The 23,673-nt window shown below is 35.5% G+C and overlaps 1 protein-coding gene and 1 long non-coding RNA gene across 10 annotated transcripts in view; one reads left to right on the top strand and one right to left on the bottom strand.

Moving 5' to 3' along the window:
- LOC121738514 (protein cycle) overlaps window positions 1-12,878 on the top strand; it is a 125,570-nt gene extending 112,692 nt beyond the window's left edge. For 4 of the 9 annotated variants that reach the window (XM_042130630.1, XM_042130629.1, XM_042130621.1 and 1 more), the window contains 7 exons: window positions 1,933-2,021; window positions 2,925-3,129; window positions 3,585-3,788; window positions 3,972-4,084; window positions 5,754-5,947; window positions 7,410-7,542; window positions 12,426-12,878. In XM_042130630.1, the coding sequence (XP_041986564.1) occupies window positions 1,933-2,021; window positions 2,925-3,129; window positions 3,585-3,788; window positions 3,972-4,084; window positions 5,754-5,947; window positions 7,410-7,542; window positions 12,426-12,535 (1,048 nt within the window). In that variant the 3' untranslated portion in view covers window positions 12,536-12,878. Of the gene's footprint in view, window positions 1-1,932; window positions 2,022-2,924; window positions 3,130-3,584; window positions 3,789-3,971; window positions 4,085-5,753; window positions 5,948-7,409; window positions 7,796-12,425 lie in introns of those variants that run through there. The other 5 variants (XM_042130626.1, XM_042130627.1, XM_042130624.1 and 2 more) reach the window with 5 other exon arrangements.
- LOC121738520 lies at window positions 2,511-20,098 on the bottom strand. Its single transcript, XR_006037299.1, has 3 exons — window positions 20,089-20,098; window positions 18,859-18,863; window positions 2,511-2,579 (listed from the first exon to the last, which is right to left on the bottom strand). It is a non-coding gene; the product is annotated as an uncharacterized LOC121738520 (long non-coding RNA).
- Between the last annotated feature and the right edge of the window lie 3,575 nt (window positions 20,099-23,673).

The raw sequence follows: 23,673 nt of genomic DNA on the forward strand, positions 1-23,673 counted from the left end.
ACTTCGAATTTAAATTCACGTCATGTGTTGCACCACCAAGAGTTAGGAGTTAACCTCGAGTTAATTTTTTAAATTTTTAACCCACCGATGTCGGAGGGTTAAATCAACTAACTCTGGGTTAGTTATATCAAAACTGAGATTTTTCGGTTATGACTTATGTAGTTTGTTGTTTTCAGTAATAGGTACCAGTTTTATTTTGTGTTTAATCATGATAAATGATCAGTGGTTGTTATCTGATGATGATGAAGAAATTATCGAATATATTAGTTCGGACTCGTATTACAGAAGGATTGTAGAACGGGCCGATCTGTTTAGGGTCCCGTATTTACTTACAAAGAGACAAAGATTTCCATCGAAGATTTCGCCTACAAAAAGAAACTGTTCTCTTTTTATTAAATAAAATTGAAAATAATTGCAATATACAAATGAGCATAAAAAGTAAGTCCCTACCAAAGTTCAATAATAATATCATTGGATTAGTGCGTCTTTAGTTAACTCCTTTATAAATAAGTAGACTATATTAAACATTGGACACAAGTGTTTCTTCCCAATTTTATCATTTTCCGCTTAATTTATTTGCACAAAATATCACAACACGCACGCACAATGCGACATAGAACCACGTGTCATTTCAAATCTGACATAAGGAGATAGCCTTATTTAAAGTACTGTGGAGCGAGAGAGAGCAGTACACTTAAATTATTCAGCATTCGCTCTATCATATTAGGCTGGATGTAAAAAGAATGAATGAACAAGACTAATAGGAGAATGTGGAAAAACTGGGGAAATTATTTGAAAGGGCTTTTTTTATGAAATAAGGAGGCAAACGAGCAAACGGGTCACCTGATGGAGCAACTTCCGTTGCCCATGGACACTCGCAGCATCAGAAGAGCTGCAGGTGCGTTGCCGGCCTTTTAAGAGGGAATAGGGTAATAGGGGAGAGTAGGGAAGGGAAGGGAATAGGGTAGGGGATTGGGCCTCCGGTAAACTCACTCACTCGGCAAAACACAGCGCAAGCGCTGTTTCACGCCGGTTTTCTGTGAGAACGTGGTATTTCTCCGGTCGAGCAAGCTCATTCATGCCGAAGCATGGCTCTCCGACTTGTATAACTTGCTGAACTCGCGAATTACTGGAGCAATTTTCATGTTATTTGGCACGGATAAGAAGTAGACCACGTGAAGGATCATAGGCTATCGACTTTAATCGTTTTTTTAGTGGCTATATATTTTATACCCGTGCGACGCTGGGGCGGGTCGCTAGTTTATTAATAAAATATCCCTTGAAGGGATCCACTTTAACTAGTTTAACAATGATTTATAAATGAAAACCTTCATCAAATGTATGAAGTGCCATAAATATATATTTTTCTTTACAGGCACAAAAAAATTTGGTGGACCTGTTATAGTTGAAAAAAGAAAATCTCACTTCACAAAAAGAGTCATTCACTGTAACCATTTTCCGAGGACAAATCCCCTGGGCGCTCCACTATTTGTATAATATTTGTATAATTAAGTATTTCACATATTGTAGGACAGGCTGTTTATAAAAAATATAGTTTATAAACGTTTCGACAACCTTAATTACGTTTTTTTTGTCGACAGTCTGATGCACGATAGTCCAGATTTGCAGGACTTCGACTTCATCTTTTTAGGGTATTATTTAAAATAATTATTTTAAAACACTACTGAGCATGAGATTAGTTTGGAATTAAGTTTCCACGAGCAGACATAAGTATCATTGTTTTTTCTTTGCCTCAAGTAAAGTAATTAGCTTTGTAAAGAGCTATTGCGGATATAACGTCTGGCCTCACGCTTTCGGTGTTTTAAGTTTTTGATGTAACATTTTTACCGTTAGTTTACCGTCTATATATGTTGTCTCATTCAATTTCACCAGTATCCAAGTACAATAAACGATCGTATTCTTGTTTTACAGCAAATCAAGAGCAAAAGAAATGGATTGTCTGGTACCAAACGAAGTAACAGAAGTCCAGTCTCAAGAAGATTACGATGTCTATAAGCAAAGTGTGTATTTATTTGATTCTTCATAATTAATTAATTTATTTTTTATTTAATTTAACTAATCCGTAGGTTATGCTTGACCAATGCTTTTGCTTTGTTTAAAATATTATGTCGCTTAAAATTGCTTATGTTCACCTAATATAATTAATATTACGATTCTTAGATTTATCCATAGCCTTTTATTTAATGTCATGTAGATATTATAAATTAATTTACCTAAACTAACTTATTACAAACAAATATAAACATTTGTTTAGCGCCTTATACACGGAAAATGGGTACTTATTTTCAATATTATTATATACTTTGAATATGGTAAATTCTTTTTGGTGTACCTCAGGGTTATGTATTTGGATCTTTACTTATCTTTATATTGTTAATAAAGTGTGGTGAATAATTAATAATAGGGCTATAGTGAAATATTTATGATTGGTATATCTTGTTATTGGAAATGTAAAAAACTTCACTTCTTAGTATAACTAAGATTCAGTGCAGACAGAACGGAGCGCAGCGGAGAGGATTTTATTTACGCACTTGAAAATAAACTTTAAATTTTTTAAACTATAGCGTGTTAAGCGATTCCTGCGTATCCTCGAGGACGCGCGAGCATTTTTTGTAAAGCATTTATGTAGTTTAGTTAGTTAATTTTAAAGTTAATTTATAATGTTGTTGTGCGTTAATAAAATCCACTACGCTGCCCTCCGTTCTGTCTGCGCTGACCCTTGGGTCAATTCATACCGCAACGCGACGCATAGATGCATTTATTTTGTATTGATTTGACAGATTTGCATGGCGTCTCACGCAATTAAAGTCTGTCAAATCCATACTTTAGAAATTCATCTACGCGTTGCTGAAACATACGTACCGTATCGTACAAGCTTTTACCGCGTGCTCTGCGTTTAACAGGTTACATGAAATCTTGGGTAACGTCGAACCTGTCCGAAGGTAGAAGTTCTGATGCTGGGTCAGGTAACTCTGATATGCCGTGCATGACGGTAGGCCAAAATCTAAATGATATTTCACTAAACAACAATTCGGGGCCGCTCTTAAGACCGCTCCAATACATATCTAGACACGCCACCGACGGAAAATTTTTGTTCGTGGACCAAAGGTAAGATCAATTTTGTTTATCACCTCAGTGACTCACGAGCTTATTTAAAATTTCAGGCCTTGCAAGGGTGACTTTAATAATTTTACGTTGTTTTTAAATGTTATTATTATAGAATAAATAAATTGGATGCTGTTAAGCATTTGTGTATCATCCCGCAAAAAATTACGTATTGAGTTATGAATGCAATCATGTTCATTAGATCATTGAGAATAAAACTTCATTTTTAACTCAACTCCAAATTGTGTGGGTTAAAACACATAATATGCTTAACAGCGACCAGATAATAGTCATTCTATCTGTAGTTGATTGTCTGTATCATGTTATTTAGTACCAAATTGCAAGCTTTAGTTAACATTATTTGTACGGAACGTATTATTAGAATTTTTAGTACATCGGCATAAATTCGCTCCAACTTTCTCTTCGTATAGTCTGTTACTTTGTGGTTATTTTTGCAGGGTAACGTTGGCCCTAGGTTTCCTACCGCAGGAGTTGTTAGGATCCAGCCTGTACGAGTATGTGAGCGGTCCTGAGTTGGGCGCCGTCGCTCGGACCCACAAGGCATCGCTCCTCCGCCGCGACCCGCTGCGTACGCCGCCGTACAACTTCAGACGCAAAGACGGCGCGTACGTTCGCATACAGACGCACTTCAAACCGTTCAGGTTAGCTCTTCTCCTTCTTCTTTTGTTAAGAGATTTCCGAAGAATTTTGCCGTATTTAATCTGCCATAATATGTTGGTTAAAGTTAAAACCACGAATTCCGCAGCGTTTTAGAACTATTAACGTCTTCAATTTTTTATGCAGAGGCATAGATTTACAGGTTTTAATATGCTTCATATTTTTAGAAACCCTTGGACGAAAGACGTCGAGTGTCTGGTTGCTAACAACATCGTAGTGACAGACTTACAGAAGCAACTATGCGAGGAAGACTGCCGACGATTCAACGTTTTCAAAGATAGTTTGTACAATCACATATTTACAAGTTATTTTATTGCAACACTAACAATTTAATTTTATTAACTTTATGTCACGAAAGTTAAAGTGACACTAAAAATAATTTAACTAATTGTTCTTAGGGGTTGTCCATTAATCACGTGAGGCTTGAAAATGAGGGAGGGGTTTGATAAAAATCACGAAAATAACGGAAAGAAGTGTGTGTAGTGGGTTAAAAATGCTAAAATATAACGTGATTAATGGACAGCCCCTTTTTAGTTTTTCTCTAAGTAAATCAATTTAATGGATCTTAGTTAGATTAAACGGTTTGAGCTTTATTTATAGTTCCAGTTATGCTGACTTTAAGTAGTATTTTACGAATTTTTATGCAAATGGATTTTTTACAATTATTATTGTAAAATTTATAGTTTTTTGTGATGAGAGGCGATGACACATTCTACAAATTTGTATTGACATGTTAATTCTTTAAAGTGGTAAGTGTTTCCTCATTAAAACTTTGTGTGATGTGTAAAACTAAATATTATGATCTTTTCTAACATCTCTTGGGTCTGGTCTTGTAGTATCTTTCCTTATATTAAAATGTTCAAATACTCTTAATTATGTAGACGATTAAGTGTATAATTTCTCTTCACGTCTATTCTGGGTTTATCTTTTTTATTTTATCTTCTATTTTAGCATGGAAAATGTCCATTGGACATGCTTATTAAGTAGAATGAATCTCCAGTTTTCGGTTAGGTACTTCTATTATTATATTTCTGCTTTGGTGATTTGGTATTTTAAGATATTATTTTTTATTATTTTTCTTGAAACACTTAAGTATAATACATATTACACAATCTCAATTCTCAATCATTACCGTCATTATTTCTGTTTTATATCTGTTACTAAATACAATTTTGCTTGACTGTCATTATACTGACTGATACAATATACTTAATATAATTTAAATCCAATGGTCGGCATATTCAGTTTTACTAAAAATGTTCAATTTAAATTCTGTTCGTGTTTAAATACTGTGTAGTGTGTATAGCACTCGCATAGTTTGCGACCTGACTATAAAAAGTATTTTAAACAAAAAAAAATTAAACAGATAAAACCGACTTCTAATTAATTACCGGTAGAGAGACACGTCATGTAGAGAGCATTATTGTTTCAAAATTATTCAGAAATAAATATTTTTTTTTAGTTTATTTCAGACAACAAACACTAACCAAAGTATATATTACCAAAAAGAGTTACATAATATAGATTAATCTTAATAACTATGGTACCAACTACGTTAACTACATATTACTAGAATTAATAATGAAACAATACATTCAGTAAAAAGCAAATGTACAGATTATTGCATGAATACTAGGTAGAAAGTAAGTTAATAATTAAACAAGATATTTTTACAAAATATTAGATAGATACTTTAGCTTGGCAGAGAGCAGAGTAACACAAAGTCAATGAGTGTTTGCTATACCGAGCAGAGCTCGGTCATCCAGGTACTGTATAATATTATATGCAGAGGTACGGGCCGAATTTATAACCTCCTTTTTTTTGAAGTCGGTTAAAAAGCCTATAGCACTTTAGCATACACCAAATCAGCCAGAGTTCAGAGAACGCTAAACACTACTATAGTTATTGATGTGATGTGAAATGTGAATGTGAGGCGTATTTGATTCCAGACGGCGCGGCGTACGGTGACTCACGTAGTGCAGTTTCAGAAGCCGATCTCGAAATGCAGCGGTTGATCGACTCGCAGGTCGAGTCGCACAAGATCGGCTCGACCATCGCCGAGGAAGCCCTGAGAAGGACGTCGAGAGACCCGAGCCCAGAGCTGCCGGTTGACTTGCTGCAGGACGCTGTCTTCAGTCAAGGGGTAAGCTAACTTTAATAAATTTTAGGGTGAGTTGCACCACAGGCGTTGTTATAGTTACAGTTATGGTCAAAGTTCAGGTTATAAAGGTTTTAAAAAATATGACCACAGAATTTGATAGATGTCAGTTGCTAAAGTTAATGGGGTTGAGAGTATAAAAAATGAAATATCCATGCAAATTGACAGGAAAAAAATATTTGTTATGGCAACCCTGTGACCCTTATGTCAAATTCAACTTTAACTTTAACCGAGCGAAATTGCGCGGTTAAGGTTATCGTCAAATATGGCGTCCATTATTGACTTTAACCAGAGATTTGACAGTTCATTTGACATTTTGTTTCAGTTAAAATCAGTTGGTACAAGTTACAACCCACCTTTAGCTGTTGAGCCTGTTGAGGCCAGCAGCCTAATGTTAGGTACCATCAAAAATGATTTTAAAGCTTGCAGATCTGATATTCTGGTGTCAAGACCAGGCGACATATCACTACCAATATTGACATGACATAACTCAATCGGCCAAGTACGAATTGGACTCGCGTACGAAGGGTACCGTAACATTATAAAGCTAAGACAGAAAAAAAATGATTTTGTATGGGATTTTATTTTGATTTTATTTATAACTAATTAAAGTACAAATACAATTAAATATTTTGTAAGTATTTCAGGTGCCTATACGTAGCCATTTTTTATAGAGCAGAAAAAGCCAAAAACATCGTGTTTGTTGTATAGGAGCCCCCTTCAAATATTTAATTTATTTTTAGGGTGGGTTGCACCAACTTGCTTTAACTATAACTTTAACTACAATGCAAAATGTAAAAAGTTAAAGTTAAAAATGGACGCCATATTTAACCATAACCTTGAGCCCGACAAGGCTTTGAATGAACGTGGCGGAAAAAGGAACTAACGCTGTCATCTTACGAAAACGCCATTTTTGACAGTTCTCCTTTACCAGCAGCGCGCCCGCCCACGTTCATTTCAAGCCATGTCGAACCAGCTGTCATCTGTTAAATTCTGTGGTCAAAGTTAAGGTTAAAGTTAAAGTTAGCCTTAACTATAACCATTACTTTAACCACGCCTCTGGTGCAACCCACCCTTAGCCCTGGCGCGCACTAGCGGCCAAACCGCAGCGGCCAGGTCGCGACGGCCACCGAGATAATCACCTTAGTATGAAACCGCCATATACCACGCGCACCTGGCCGCACGGTGCGGCGGCCAGCGGCCACACCATACTTTCGATGGCTGCCACGACCTGGTCGCTGTGGCCTGGCCGCTAGTGCGTGCCTGGCCTTAGTATTTGTTGTTATAGGGGCAACCGAAATAATATATAATCTGTGAAAATTTCAAATCACTAGCTATCACCGTTCTTGAGATACTGCCTGGAGACGGACAAACAGCGAAGTTAAAAAAGATACTAGAATGGCAAAACAACGTGTGCCGCAGCTAACATCACAATTTCAATTTTCAGGCCACGTTTGACAACATCCTCAGCGCGGAATCGTCTTTCCAAGTGCGCAACAATGTGCCGCTATCCGCCGCCGCGAACTCTCCGTCGCCCGAGCTGCGCGCCTCCCCGCAACCGCCGTCACCAAGCCTCGACGGTAACGGCGAAGCTGCTATGGCGGTTATCATGAGCCTGCTGGAGGCGGACGCGGGGCTCGGCGGGCCGGTCAACTTCGCGAGCCTGCCCTGGCCGCTACCATAGGGCACTGTTTAGGGACGTCGCAGCGAGTGAGTGCAACGTCCCTGACCGACGGTTTGCTATAAGATTCATTTGTCTTGCATCTCAATTTTTATCGCATACAAGTGTTCCACCGTCAAGACGTTCTAAACTCAAGGCAAAACGTTCTAAACGGAAGTGTTACAACTGAATATTTAGTGAACATTTCAAGTGCCTCTGTTTTGCCATTGTTAATTTAAGCAACAAAGGCCAAAAAAACACGTTTGTTGTATGGGAGCCCTCCGTAAATATTTAATTGATTTTGTTTGTAAATTTTAGAAGTCTAGCTATAGCGGTTTTTGAGATACAGCCTGGAGGCAGACGGACAGACATCAAAGTCTCAGTAATAGGGTCTCACTTTTACCCTTTGGATACGGAACCCTAAAAACGGTCTATACTAATTGCAAAAGTTTTGAACGGATGACAGTACTCTACAACTATTCGTCAAGAATTCGTTTGTCTTTCACATCAATTTTAATCGCCTAAAATAGTTAGCTCTGCACACTGACCTCCATTATATAAGTACGCTGGACTTATGATACCCAACTGGTTTTCGTGCCTATTTGAAGCGGAATCAGCGCCCCCAATACGGAGGAAGAGAACTAAATCTGACGTAACTTGCAAATGGCCGCTTAATCGCTATTGGTTGTAGAAACTAGTATTAGTTCCAAGTACTTCCACTACTGCTATCAGCGCCAATATGGCGACTTTCAAACGTCATTTTTACGTCAGATTTTGTTCTTTTCCCCCGCATTGGGGACGCTGATTCCGCTTCAAATAGGCACAAAAAATAGCTGTCATTTCAAAGGGTATCATAAGTCCAGCGTACTTGTATAATGGAGGTCAGTGGTTCTGCAGCAAAGGCTGTCTACGTAAATGGCAGAAGAGTCTACTGGATGACAGTATGCAACATTCTTTAATTTGTCAAATGGTTTGCTAATACAGCAGAATATCAAATGTGGTCTTATAGCAAATCGACTTGTGCGGTGTTATAAAAACTTTTTCGCGATTGTCCAGATGAGCGTATTATATACCGTATTTTTATGTTTGTAGATAATTTTTATATTTTTGAAATACAGCCATCAATAAGTTTGTACTAATTTAAAATTATATTTTAAGTTGTTGAGTCATTTTAGATAAGTATAGAGTTTTAAGTAGATTATAATTTTTGGATTTTTTTTCTGGGCTATAATAATTATTAATAGTAGAAAAATAGTAATAATTAGTAATAAAAAGCTCAGTAAACATTTCCAGAAAAGGGGTTTTAAGGATTTTAATATAATAAATATTAAGTTATCTTTGAATTATGTGCAAACTTATTTTGGACACAAAGAGATAAAATATATAATTAACATTGAATGACATATTAGGTTATTTGCGCGAAATTAAATTTTTATAACGTGGCACTACAGCATGTCTATATTGTACTTCTAGTGCAAAAAAATCTTTTATAAAATAAGTGTAAGGTGATGAAAATTTCGTAACGCAACTGTTGATTTTGTTTTTAACGCTTATTTAAGTTATTCTTATATTCTTGCCTTATTTTGTTAATTATTTTAAATGTTTTTTAAAATATCTTTATATATTTTTGTTGGGCATCACAATAATAATTATGGTATTACATAGTTATAATATATACTTAATAGTCGATAAAGTTTACGTGTATTTATTTTGTAAACTAGGGCTTTAAAATATGGAGTTTATTTAAAGAAGTGTTATTAATATTAATTATCTTGGTTGCCATTGGTTACTAGTTGCTTTTTACCGTTTGAAAATGAGTAACGCGAACGGTCTGCCAACACATAATATGATATTCACGGACGTAAAAAAAATACGGACGGATCGCCATTAAGAAATGAGTGAAGCACCCTTAATAAGCCCAGGCGATCATATGTACACATCTTGCACAAACACTCGCACTGTAATAAGCCGATCGTACCGCCATTACGCAATTAGACTGCATCGCGGTGACACATCTTTGTCATTCATAAATAAACATAAATATGCCATCTTGTGTTGTAAAATGGTGCAAGAACAATACAACCTTACACAAAAAACATCAAGGAATAATATTTCATAGGTCAGATAACATATTTTTAAAGTATTTTGATAAAATAATGTAAATATTAATTCAACTTCAACAGGTCAGTAATGTCCATAACAAAGTGGGGAAATTTTCCCCAAACCGGGGAAAATTTTAAATTATTTTTAAATAATCAAATAATTAATTTTATTGTCTTTTATTAGTGTCATGTAAGTATTTAGCATACTATTGACCAGTAATTAGGCAGGAATACAATAATAGGGGTGTTGACAGTAAACGAAATCTAATACAAATTATTGTTTTTTTGAGAGTTTGTATTATAGAATTACCGAAAATGGACATATTTTACTTAATAACTTTATAATATTTTTTATATTTAATAAGTGATTTTTTTTATTGAAATAAGAGTGTATTTATTTTTTATACATGTTTTTAGGTGTAACAAAATACTTATGTACTATCAGAGAAGTTGATTCCTATGCAAATCGGGGACATAAGTAGTTTGGTTGCGTTACGTCAAACCCAGCCGACAGATCACAATTAACATTGAATTAACATAAGTATTCGACCAAATAACGTTGGTCTGTCAGTTGCATAGGAATCAACTTCCTTGATGATACATCTGTAAAATAAATATATTTCCTAAAAATAGTCTACACCCCTATTTATTTACAAAAGTGGATATAACTGTTGTTTGACGACCTCTGTGGCTCAGTGGGTGGGCTGTCGGTGGCTTAAGCCGGGGGTCGCAGGTTCGAATCCTGCCGACGGAACAAAAAGTTTTCAAAGTTCCTGGGTCATGGGTGTGTATTAAATATGTGTATCATATAATAAAAATCTTAAATATATGTATAGTATAACAGTATTAAATATATTTCCGTTGTCTGGTACCGGTAACACAAGTCCTTCAGGTACTTAGCACGGGGTCAGACTGACGTGGTGTGAAGCGTCCATAGATAAAATTGTTGTCTTAGATTTCCTTCAGTAGTAGGGGAGGGAAGGTGCTATTGGTGTAGTCGCCCGAGCGTCATTGAGACCTAGTAGGAATGAAAATATTGAATGGACCTCTAGACCAGGAATAAATTTAACACCATGTTAGGTGATTTGATTTGACGTTAGCGCATGGTAGAACTCTCGATAGCTCTAACAGGCCGTTAACTGATTTAACAAGCCATTATTTATTTAACATTACTTGATTGTTTGATGAAACGGGTTACGGGACTTAAGTATCTTATATCTTTTCGTATACAGGTTTCTTATATAGGTTTCGGGGGCGATAAATCTGTCTAGCTAGGAATTATTTTTAGAAAATGTCATTTTATTCGTGTTTTATCGAATACCGAGCAAAGCTCGGTCAAATAGCTAGTAATAATTTTATTATTGTAAATGTTTGTACATAATCATTATTACTAATAATGTTAAGTAAATAATATACTTCTCTGTACGTAATATGTGTTTTTTTTCTATCTATAGTGTCATAAAAATAATATTTTCATTATACATCTTTAACAACCGCTTACATTTCTGAAGCGAAAAAAACATAAAAATATGTTTAAGTATAAAAAATACATTTAACTTGTCTGAGTTTACAAAATTTAAAAGTAGGGAAATTTATGATTTATATGGCAACCCTCATATCACGCACACGTCCTACACGGGCGGCCATAACTAGGCTTCACTCGTGATTAGAGAAGGTTACGTCCGTACTTTTTTTACGTCTGTGATGATATTATACTAACTAGAATGGCACATACTTACTCAGAACTTATAAAATATCGAAGTATGAAATACGACGGATAAATGTTAAATATAAGACACAGGGTACCTTATTTTATTAAAGTTTTAATAGAATAAATTATTAATTAATTGTAATAGTGTAATTTTGTTAAATATAAGTTTTGCTGATGATTACAACCGGCACAAATGCGACCCGTCGAAATTAATCTTGGAGTACCGAAGGCGAAAACTTAAATTGTTGGAAAAGACATTATTAATTTTTAAACTTTATTTAAGTGGTAATTTTAAATATACTTGTAGTAAAATCGTGGTTCCATGTAAAAGTTACTTAATGTAAATATTAAAGGTGAGTACGGTACGCACTTTCCTTGGTCTCATATTAATTTCTGTGGGTTTTATTTTGTATATAATAACGAATCCAAATGACTTTGACATTCACGAAAAATCACAATTTGTAAAGTTTATAATTTGAAGTGTTGTGTGGACAGTTCAAATTTTAAACGATAAATTGAAAACTTTTTTTAAGTGTCGTCGTTTTTTTTTCGTCTCGTTGTACCTGATAAACTTATTGATAATGGCGATTTATCAATTTCGCTCTCGATTAGGCGGCTTACTTTTCTATTTAAAGTTGATTCGACATTTTGAACTAACTATTGGCCATCACTAGATAGTTGACAAAAATGTCAAAGTAAATCGTAAGACTAAGCATGATAAGCGTTGATTAAAAATACTTTGCTCGACTACGGCAAAGGGTAAATTAAGCGTGGTATGTCAGTTTGAAACTACATATTCGGAACGGGGTATTACTGTTTGATATCGTTCATGTTGATGATCGTTGTCTAGTTTATTCGGTCGGCTAGGTGACGTCAAGCGAAATTCACAATGGCCGCCTCTAGAGCGGGCAGCCGTAGACGGGTTTTAGTTTTTAATTAGTGCTAATTAAAAACTAATCGATGTTATTCAAACAATTATTATCCCTTTAGATATTCACCAACTGCAGGACATCCAACAGTGGATGTGGAACCCAATCTACAACTACGACGAAAGTGAGGGATCCACCGGTGCATTTTCCGGTTTGCAGTCGAAATACTAAGAGGTTGTAACTAAACTATCCCATGCCTATGTATGGTTTGACGTTACGTTCGGTCTTCATCTTGTTTACTGTACCGCCGTTTTGTCGAAATCCAATATGGCGTCGAATACTATGTTTTAGTACGCGTTAACCGTTCGGAGGCTAAAATGAGAGTTTGACATCACGCCCGGTGCCATTTTGTTTACTCGGAACCGCCATCTTGTAGGCATCCAATATGGCGTCAAATGCTACCTACATGTTTCGGTAGGCGATAACAATATCGCGGCTACCGAAGACGTCATATAGTGCTAGCCATTATAGTGAATAGTGATCTCAGCGAGTCCTGTCTGTAGCGTTTATTAATCTTATTAACGCATAATATTTATTTTTAATAATGCGTTATTAAAAATAAATAACAAACAATAATAAATTATTTATAGCTTCCTCAGATAAATATTTCGTAAGAAATAATAACCGGCCAAGTGCGTGTCGGGCTACGCGTATTATAGAGTTCCGTAGTACCGCTAGTTTTTGATAATTTTTGTATGGTCAATGAATGTACATTTATAACGTGTTTTATACTACTAACAACATCACCTCAGTTCCACTTAAAGGAATTTGAACGAAAAGTTCCTTTATACTTATTTACATACAATACATTATTTTTAGTAATTGAAGCCGAATGGATTTTTTTTAGTTGATAACTTGTCAAGTTTTCTTAGCCGTGATAGCTTTCCTTTTAAATTCAGCATATTTTCTACTCCCGTGAATTTTTTCACATTTCCAGAATCAACCGTTTAGCTGGTAGAATGGGGTCCCTCTTCTACCAGCTAAACGGTTGACTGAACTCTAACGATTTTTTCCACATTTAAACTTTTCACAAATGTATACCTAAATCAAAAAATGGTTTATGAATATTTTTAAAAAACCTATCCAAAGACCACCCCACACGATGGGGTGGACGCGAAAAAAGGAATCATCTCCGCTTGATGTGTAGGTGTAGGTACCATAAAAAAAATTAAGATTTTATGTACCATTTTTTGGCATTATTAATATGTGCATTCATGCCAAATTACAGCTTTGTAGGTCTTATAGTCTCTGAGCAAAACCGTAGACACACAGACGGACGGACAGACCGAAACTAAAAGGGTTCCTTGTTGACTACGGAACCCCTAAAAGGTTCATCGCACATGGTGGAGTCAGTCTTCCTCTACCGCGATAGACAGGTCATTTTAATTTTGAAACTTTTTGACAAACGATGCGATACAAAACTCTACATTTGCAAAAATATAATACCTACATTGGTAGAAGGAAGGCCAATAAACGCTTCAGACAACACTAATTATTAAACTGATTGATATCACTATAACAGTGGTATGGTTTAAACAAGAGCTAAGGAAGTGGAGTTGATATTTACCAAACTTAAATTTCGATTTCTCATTTTCGCTGCAAGTGGTTTATTTGTCTACTGTTTTTTTTCACATTTTTTAATTGGTTAAGGCTAAATCTGGGTGTCTTTAACACTTAAGTGTTTTATTTCTTTGATTTTATTAATATTTTGTTTGTTATAAACTTTATAGTCTATATCATGAAAACGTATATTAAAATACATTCGATAATTTCATTAAACTTAAATGTTGTTTTACCAAAATTCACATTATGTATCATTAATATATATTTTTAACTGTTATATAATTTTAAAGTTGTTAATCGGTATATTACAGGATACGGTTAATTTTCACGAAATTCCGAAATTATTGTTCTTGGAGTTTATATAAAAATCAACAATGAAATGGATGTACTGATATTACTATACAATCCACATAATGATATAATATATACCTGCCCAAAAGTTTCACATAAGATTTTAAAGCCGGATAAATAAATAAATGAAAATGCATACCTAAGGTCATAATAATTGTGCCTTACATCATTTTCTCATCGTGTCCCAAGAAACAAAATCATTCCAATTTCAATCACATTGAAGAAGTTTAAATTGTTTAATAATTTAAAATGTAATGAACCGAAATTACCGTTATAAAGTACCTAAAAAACGCGTAAAATTTTGTATATGTGACCCGCAAATTGGCTTTTGAGTTTTGGGAGTAAGTTCCTTAAGAAAAAAAACGTTTCAAAAGTAAGATTATGATACGAGTCCTTTACGGTTATTCTTTATTTCGTCAATCCCTCATCAAAATTAATGGTGCATTTTATCCATAAATTTTAATGACGCTATATTAGGGACGTCGACAAGGTCAAAGATTAGCTAATTTTTTAAATAAAATAAAGACATAGCGATAAAAAATAAGTATTCCCAAAATTTTAGCTTCACAATTTATGTATTTTTTTATGAGTCTTAAAAGTTGGATAGTCAAGTCGATTTTTTTAAATAAAATTAAGATTTCTGCTGCACGGCTCGTTGCGAAGTGGGCGTCACCAAGGCGTATCAATTCATGCGCGTGCGGGAGGGGAGTTTAGATATTATACTTAATATTATTATGATTTATGACTTACGTGACCATTAAATTTTTTTTGTCAGAGCGGGATTCCCCTCCCCCCAAATAAATTTTATTATTCATTATGAAAGTAGAGAGGTACATACAATTTATTGAGTATTTGGTGAATGGGAGTGCGTTACCTCCAGGCATCACACAGGCATTTCAAACATAAATGCAAAAGCGGGACAATTTTGGCCTCGCGAGGGACAGCGGGACGGACTGCCTGAAAGCGGGACTGTCCCGCCCAAAGCAGGACGTATGGTCACGTTAGTTATGACTAAGGTACCCGCGCGCAAACGCGAGGTCGGATAATGACTGCGTCATCGATGTTAGTGTCAGTGTCTGTGAATTGACCTGGGAAATTGTGAATCATTTTGCTGAGTCTTTCCTGGGTAGGCTTTTTGCAGCGGTAAACGACGGAGCGACATCCACGCGGGCGGAGCCGCGGGCGATCGCCAGTATCAAATAATGTCTAAAAAAATATATCATTTTAGGAAAACGGCATTTCGTAATTTCGTGAAAATTACCCAAACATAGTTTTACGGATACTGGAATGATTAGTAAATTGGATATACTTATATTATGTACTTTTAAAATAATTTTATTTGCGTGGGTCCTCTTTTATTACTATTGGTGCTTTTCTTTGTGTATGAGGAATAGCCTTGTTTCTCCTCTTTGCATGATAATGCATGGTTTTCCTTTATAGTTTTCGTTTTTCTAGCATTATAACCATTTATTTCAATTCAATTTAATATAGATTTTAAATCTAGAAAATTAAAATGAAGTTTTGGCGGCCCCAATTGTATACTCAATATAGTCTGTCAAAAAGGTGAAGAAATTAAAAAGTGGCACCATCGTAGTGTCATCCCTTTCAAATCAATCTAAGAAAAAAGGGATGACACTACGATGTTGCCACTTTTTAATACAATGCCTACAAGGTAATTTGAACTGTCAAAAAAGTGAAGAACTTTTTTGACAGTTGAAATTACCTTGTAGGTACAGGCTTTTTCTAAAATTTTACTTTCATAGTTTAAATCATGAATATTTGAAAGCCATAATTATTATTTCTGTAATACTTAAGTTCGTATTCTTTTTTGCAAAAAAACTTACATAATATAACTATCCTCGAAAACGAAAATGCCAAGGCCGGTGACGCTTTAATAATGATAATATATTTTATATACTCTAATTAAGTATAATTTATATTAAACATAATTGTTATGTTTGTTTCAAAGACGTTATATTTTTGTATTTTTAATGGATTTAATGAATTCAAAATATTTTATTAACGTTATATGTTTGTACTATGTGTGTACTTACTTACATTTTGATTTTTTATTATTTTCATTACTTTTATTAGTTGTTTAGGTCATAAGTACTGTTTTAGTACATGCTTAGGTTAGGTTAGGTTAGTTTAGGTAAAAATAATTAAAAAAAATTGACAATATGGTACTAATTCTACTCCACTTAGGTAATACATTTTTATACAAAAAACATGGTGTTGTGAGGTCTTAAAAATAGTATATTTAGTAGAAAAATCTTAGCACTAATGGAATTCTTAGATTTTCCATTATTTAAAGGGAGTGCCTCCGCTGCCGGCGCCGATGCTGATTTCTGAATTGGCTACCGACACTGGTCGTCTAACTTACAAACAACAGGGAATAAGAATAAAAAATTAATCATGAAACCATTTCCGTTCTCCACCATAAATATAAAAGCCGCTGTTCTTAAATTCACTATGCAATATGTCCCATCCACAAACAGTATTTCAGGGAAAGCTTCACAGTATTTCTTCGTCCTCTCATCTCAAAAATATAAGCCTATGAAGATAGAATTTTATCAGTCTACTAGATCCCCGTGAACTTAGTATCCCGGTGAACTTCGTGTCACTTTGAAACCTTCCCTGAACTTCTACGAATATTTTAAGACCAAAATCAGCCTAATCCGTTTAGCCGTTTTCGAGTTTTAGTGCGACTAACACATGTGAAAATCCATTTTTATATATAAGATACTTTATTACTACTTGTTATATTAATTAGTCAAGTGATTTTTGTTATATAAAAATATAAAACCGACTTCAAAATTGTATGTAAACCATTTAGTACAATTTCGAAGTCGGTTTTTATATTTTTAAAATACTATTAATATTTATTTACCGGCACTGGAACCCAGCGCCTTGCCCATTGTCACCGGTTCCTATTTTTAGTGCCGGCGCCGGCAGCCGTTGTTTTAAATCTTGGCTGCCGGCAGTAGGCATATTTACCGCCGGTTCCCAATCAGTGGCGTAGCTACCGCCGTATACGCCGTATCAATTATACGAGGCCCCCGGGCCACGGGGCGCCCCAACGTGAGCAAAATTATTAATAACTCACCATTTCTTAAAGTTAAAAAAGGCAACCATACCTTAGGGCCCCCTAATATTTTTTATTTTTTTTTTATTTTTTTGCCAAGGCACGCCGCGTTTCTGTTCCCAATAGTTATATTTTTGGTAGCCGGCGCCGGCAGCGGAGGCACTCCCTTATTTAAATTATATATTTTTTCCGTAGTATTCTGATCACTCTGAGTAATTAAAAATAGATTTTAGTTTGTAGCGTTTCGCCCGAAAACTATGTGTCAAATTAAAATATAACTTTGAAGATGTCTAGCTTAACCTAAGTAGTATTTAAAATAAGTATGTACCTTATTGTATGTTATATGTGACGAGACTACTATAATATTATTATTTATTATATGGTGTTTTGTAAAATATATTACAAGATATCTGGGCCCACAAATTACTGAAAATTTAACTACAATAGACAGAACGAACCAGTAGGCCGACACACTACGCTGCTGAGCCATTCATAGCATGCTCGGAGCAGTACCACGTGGTACATCGCGCATATAAATTGTCTATTGTGATCATACTAGGTATATTAACTTTACGATTGTAATATATCGTAACAAAATGTCGCATGATAAATCTTAATCTGAAGTCTAAAAAGCTATTAAGCTTAATAGCGTGCTAAAGATATGTATAGACAATAGACACGTTAAACGTTACCCTCTTAACCGAATTAGTTGAAAAGAGAATTTTCAAAGGATGGACCTTTTATTCGTTGGTAAATGTCAGATGCATTCCCGACAGCCTTGGGCACTGGACCCGCCTGAGGCAAAAACTGCAGTGGTCCAGATACCGGAAGAGCTCGTGCGATAGGCGACGGATTCCCTAGTCCGTCGCCCGAGCCCTGTTATGGCGGGAGTTGACACGTCTTCGTCCTCCACCCCTTCTCCTTATCAGCCGTCAGCTGCTTCATCAGCCTCCCGATTTCTCTCAGCGGCCTCCTTCTGCGTCATTATGGACTCACAGAAAGTGGAGACCGCTGGCCAGGCTTCTCTCAACCGGACAAATGCTCTTACTCGTATTATGACCGGGAGAGTCAGGAAGGCCCTACAAGGGCGCAGAGCTCTGCCCGTTGTGCGACCCAGGCTGGGTAGGAGACAAGCGTGTGCTGCGCCGTGTCGTTCTCGACCGGGCAATGATGGCACTGAGGCGTTGGCTCCCGTCGGGCCGTATGGTGCAGGTAGAGGCCGAAACACTCATGTCCTGTCAGCATCTGCACCATCCTGTAGGAGAGGGTGCCGAAACGCTGCGCCACCTAATCCTCCAGTACTGGCCGAATTGCTGCAACAACTCTGTGACCGGCAGTTTGCGATGCCGTTTGGTCCTGCCAGCGACCCTAGCATGGTCACAGTAGAAATGCGAAAGGATAGAAAAACTGTGGAGACAAACTGAAGGTACCGTTCCGATCTTTACCGCGGCTAGCTGCGACCGACGAAAAATCAAATATAATGCCACTTTATGACATAGACTATAGTCCTAAAAATTCAAATAAAATCCTACTTTATTTTCCTACTTTCTCCAAATTAATCCTACTGCATATTTTTAATTGAATCTTTGTCAGTCGCGGCTAGCCGCGGCAAAGATCGGAACGGTACCTTCAATAATATCTCCACAGTGTTTCTATACTTTCATATTTCTACTGTGGCCATGCTAGGGCTACTGGTGCGCATAATCACCAAAAATGGACCTACTAAAGTGCTTAATAGGCAGAAAAAAAAACAGTTTTAAAATCAGCTGCTGTGAGGTAAATCATCTGACTTTTTTCTAAGTATATTATGAGACTAATAATTTCTAATGTAATTATTTTACAAAACGTAATATTGTTCTATTGGTGTTCTATATGTTTATTATATTATGTCATCGGTCTAAAAAATGATGTAGGGCTTGTTTCAAAACCCTTTTTTAAGTGTCAGATAGCATATCTGTATGTTTTATCAACATTGCTCAATATGAACTAAAACTTTTGGATAAACTAGAGTATAATTATTAGAGCAACTAAAATTGCGAAATAGACGCAGTAGGGATGGAATAATTTAACAATTTATATCAACTATTAAAAAATGTTTACTTCTCCCTTTAAGAAGCATCACTTTTACAACACAAATACTTTTGACTTTTTATGCGTATCTGTGTATTTTCTTTAAATAAGTCACAGTGCTCGGCCATAATGCACTTGAATATTTAAATATAACTTCCTTTTTTGGAAGTCGGCTAAAAGGGCTAAATAATCGGCCAAGTGCGAGTCGGACTCACGCACGAAGGATTCCATACCGTTATAGAGCAAAAATAGGCCAAAAATTGTGTTTTTTGTATGGGAGCCCCCCTTAAATTTTTATTTTTTTAAATATTATAATTAAATATTAAAGTAAGTACACATATAATACTTAAAGGACTTTGTGAAAAATTCAAGTGCTCACCTGTTTCCATTATTGGTATAGAGCGAAAAAGGCCGAAAAAAATCACGTTTGTTGTATGGGAGCCCCTCTTAAATATTCATAATTTTATTTTATTTTTAGTATTTGTTGTTATAGCGGCAACAGATATACATAATCTGTAAAAATTTCAACTCTCTAGCTATTACCGTTCTTGAGTTACAGCCTGGAGACACAGACGGACAGACAGACAACAAAGTCTTAGTAATAACCCTTTTTTACCTTTTGGGTACGGAACCATGCCACGGAACCACCAACTACGTCCATAAATCGAGGCATTATAAAGCGTTCTCTTCTACCCACGTTTTTGATAGAGATAATGTTCTAAGGCTGGTATAAATAGTCAGTACTCAAGATGCATCTCGGTCTCAAGACACGGTTCAGGCTCTGTGATTGGTTGGCTGTCAAAATTTGGAGCAATCACAGAGCCGAACCGCGTCTTGAGATCGGGTCGCACTGACTGACTGACTGGCTGACTATTTATACCAGCCTAAAAGCTGAAAATCTCTTACCTCTATCGAAAATAGGTTGTATTTTCCTCTAATAAACCAACTTCTGAGTTTTTTGTCATTTAGAAGCTGATCAATTCATCATTATCTTCACAATTCGTTGCTTATTATATTTTCAAGTGCATTTTGCCGAGCACTGTACTGGATTGCATGTAATAGTTGTAAGTGAATGTGTAAGCTTTAACTGTGTTACCATTATATTATATGGAATCGTTTACAAAATTTTAATGTTTTATATCCTGATATTTTCTATGACATCTATCTAAAGTTTATAAAGTGTTGACTGAGTACATTAACTGGTGCATTCAGCGTCAAATATCGAGACCCAAGTTGTAAAACATAGCAGGGAAGTCCTATTATCCAAGTATTTATAAACAAAAATCTGAGGTGTCAATAAAACTTCCGACGTTTGGTAGTTGTTATATTAATATTTAAATGTAATTTACGTTATTTTAAAATATACGTTGACAAAAAATAAATAATAATAATTTAATAATTCTATAATCGATAATAATAATAATTAAACTATGTACAAATAATATAATGAAGAATTTTGTGAGTAGGTATTTCTAGTGCCTATCTGTTGCCGGTATTGATTACGAGCGAAAAAAGCAAAAAAAGTAAGGGAGCCCCCCTTAAATATTAATTTTATTTTTAGTATTTGTTGTTATAGCGGTAACCGAAATACACAATCTGTGCAAATTTCAGAAGTCTAGCTATAGCGGTTCTTGAGATACAGCCTGGAGACAGATAGAGACTGGCATCGAAGTCTCAGTAATATGATCCCGTTTTTACCCTTTGGGTATGGAACCCTAAAAAAGCCATTTGTATAACCACGAAAAATAGTTCAACAGATCTTCTGTCTCACACAGCAAACGGTAAGATGTTGCATCTCGCTCTATCTGTCACTATACATTTCGAATGGCTGGTTTACATGTATTAAGTTGATAAGTAGTTAACTAAATTTTAAGTTGTTAATTGCACGTAAACACAAAATTAAGTAGCAAGTTAAAATTTAGTAAGTACTAAACTACATGACAATTAGAATTTAGTTACTACTTAATACGCCATTTTTACTTTTATACTTAAACCAGCCATTACATCGGCTATAGCAAAAACTTCTCGTACTAAATTGACTTAGAGCGCCTTCACATTACGTCACAAGCACTGCGGCTGCAGCGCTGCTGCGGCAGTGCTCGCGACGTAATGTGAAGGAAGCCTTACAGGACAAATTCAAGAATGAGGCACCGACGCGATGGTTAAAGGAAAGGAAGGAGAGATAAAAAAATCCACTAATGCATAATAATTATCTTATGAATTACAATATTTGTTCCCAATATTTGCAGCTGAATGTACATTATATTATGGTGTGTTATTACATATCGAATAGAAAATCGCCAGTCATTTTGCGTAATCAACAATAAATGATGTATATTTTAATCTTTGTTTCAATGTAGAATCGACCTTTGGATTCCAATTCATCATATTACTTATATTTTATTAAAATTTTTATATTGTTTTCAAAAGCAAGTCTGGCAAGAACTGTAAACTTCGTATAATGCTGCGATAGTTTTCAATATGTGTGTTTGCGTGCAATGCACGCACCAGCGGGGCTAAAATGGTCACATTTACCAATTCCTCTCAATCAATTCAGCAAATGAATTGTCAAAACTGTCAAACTGACAAATGTCAAATCAGTACAAAAATACATAAATAAATTGCAAGTAGAGTTGCATTTTGCAATTTTAGAAAAATGAATCATATTGATGTGATTCATATCATGATTCTTCAAAGCTACCATTTTAGCCCCGCAGGGCTTGTACCATAAAACTGTTTTGAGACTCAAACAATCGAACGAGAGTGCCGCCTCCCACTCTAACAAACGTGAAATGACGTTCTTAGAGCAGGACGCGGCATTCTCGTCCGATTGTTCGAGTCTCAGAACAGTTTCATAGTAGGCCTACCGGGCTTAGAACCGGTATTTTTTTTACCAGGTTGAAACGCTCTTCAACCAGGTTTTCGTAAAAATGTTCTTCTGTATCGGACTTCGGAGCAAAACCGAGTTGCGAGCGGTATTGCTTCTGAAATTAACCTGGTTAATTCCTCTCGGAAAGTGACTAGTGCGGTGATAATATTCCTTTTTTGGGCACCTCCTCGTTTACTTGTCATAACTTGTTTGTTTTGATTTTGTGATAAAGTGCTCCGATCATTGATCAGAACAAGAGTCATTTAATTTAGAAAAAATTAGTCGAATTAAGTTTTTTATTCACGAGCAAAATAATATAACAATTTGGAAAAAGTTTTCAGGCTTTCTTTTTAAAGTAGCCATTGTTGTACGTGCGATAAAAAAATATATAAGTTTGATGTCCTCACTAAAATAAATTGTTTAAATACTTGAAACTTTGTAAAAAAAACACGCACACATTGAAAACGATCGCGATGCATTTACACGAAACTGTCCTACTGTTCTATGCACTGTGGCAAAACTACATACTGCAATGTACCATTGAAGAAATTGATTTATAGGCATATGACGGGCCTATGTCATTTGGTTAGGTTATATCCATAGAGTATACATTATAGCAAGCTATAGAGTGCTTCTAACAAGGTATGAACTGTAAGCACGAGTGTGAACATATTTTCCTATAAGCGTCAAACGATGGCGCATGGAACATCACTAGACTTGCGTTATACGTTTGACAAGTATCTATAGAACTTCTGCTTACGATCGGCACAACGGGGAACGAGCGATGCGCGCGCTCTATAGCTTGCTAATGTATACTCTAAGGTTATATCAATTCAGTGTCTGTTGTTATCTGTCGGCTGGGTTTGACATATCGCGACCAAATTACATAGGTCCGCCACCTGCCTAGGAATCAACTTCCTGATATACAAACATAATATCAGCATTTACTAAAGTATATTTTGACAAGGTTTATTTTATATAATTCTCTATTTGCTCCAAGTATTTTGCCAATTGGAGTACATAGATATATCTTATGTGGCCATTTTTATTATGCTATAGGCAGCTTTTTTAATAATAATCTGAGGGCTTACAACGATGTTATATTAAGGTAATGGGTTTTCATGTTATATTAAAAGTGGTACTAGTGTGCAAGCTGAGCGTTTAATTTTTCCTGATCCATTATAATATTATGCTGTTGCGAATTTTTGTACTTTTTAAACATACTCTTGTGACCTGTGATACTGAACCTCGAAAACAGTTTTTTCTGTACAACTATTTAAAAACGTTTCGTTATAAACATTTTTCACGGAAGCACTACACGTCATATATATTGAGAAGCGAATGCTTGATGTTTTAAAATCGCCCTTTATT

The sequence above is a fragment of the Aricia agestis genome, chromosome Z (assembly GCF_905147365.1).
Source record: "Aricia agestis chromosome Z, ilAriAges1.1, whole genome shotgun sequence".
Classification (NCBI taxonomy): Eukaryota; Metazoa; Arthropoda; class Insecta; order Lepidoptera; family Lycaenidae; genus Aricia; species Aricia agestis.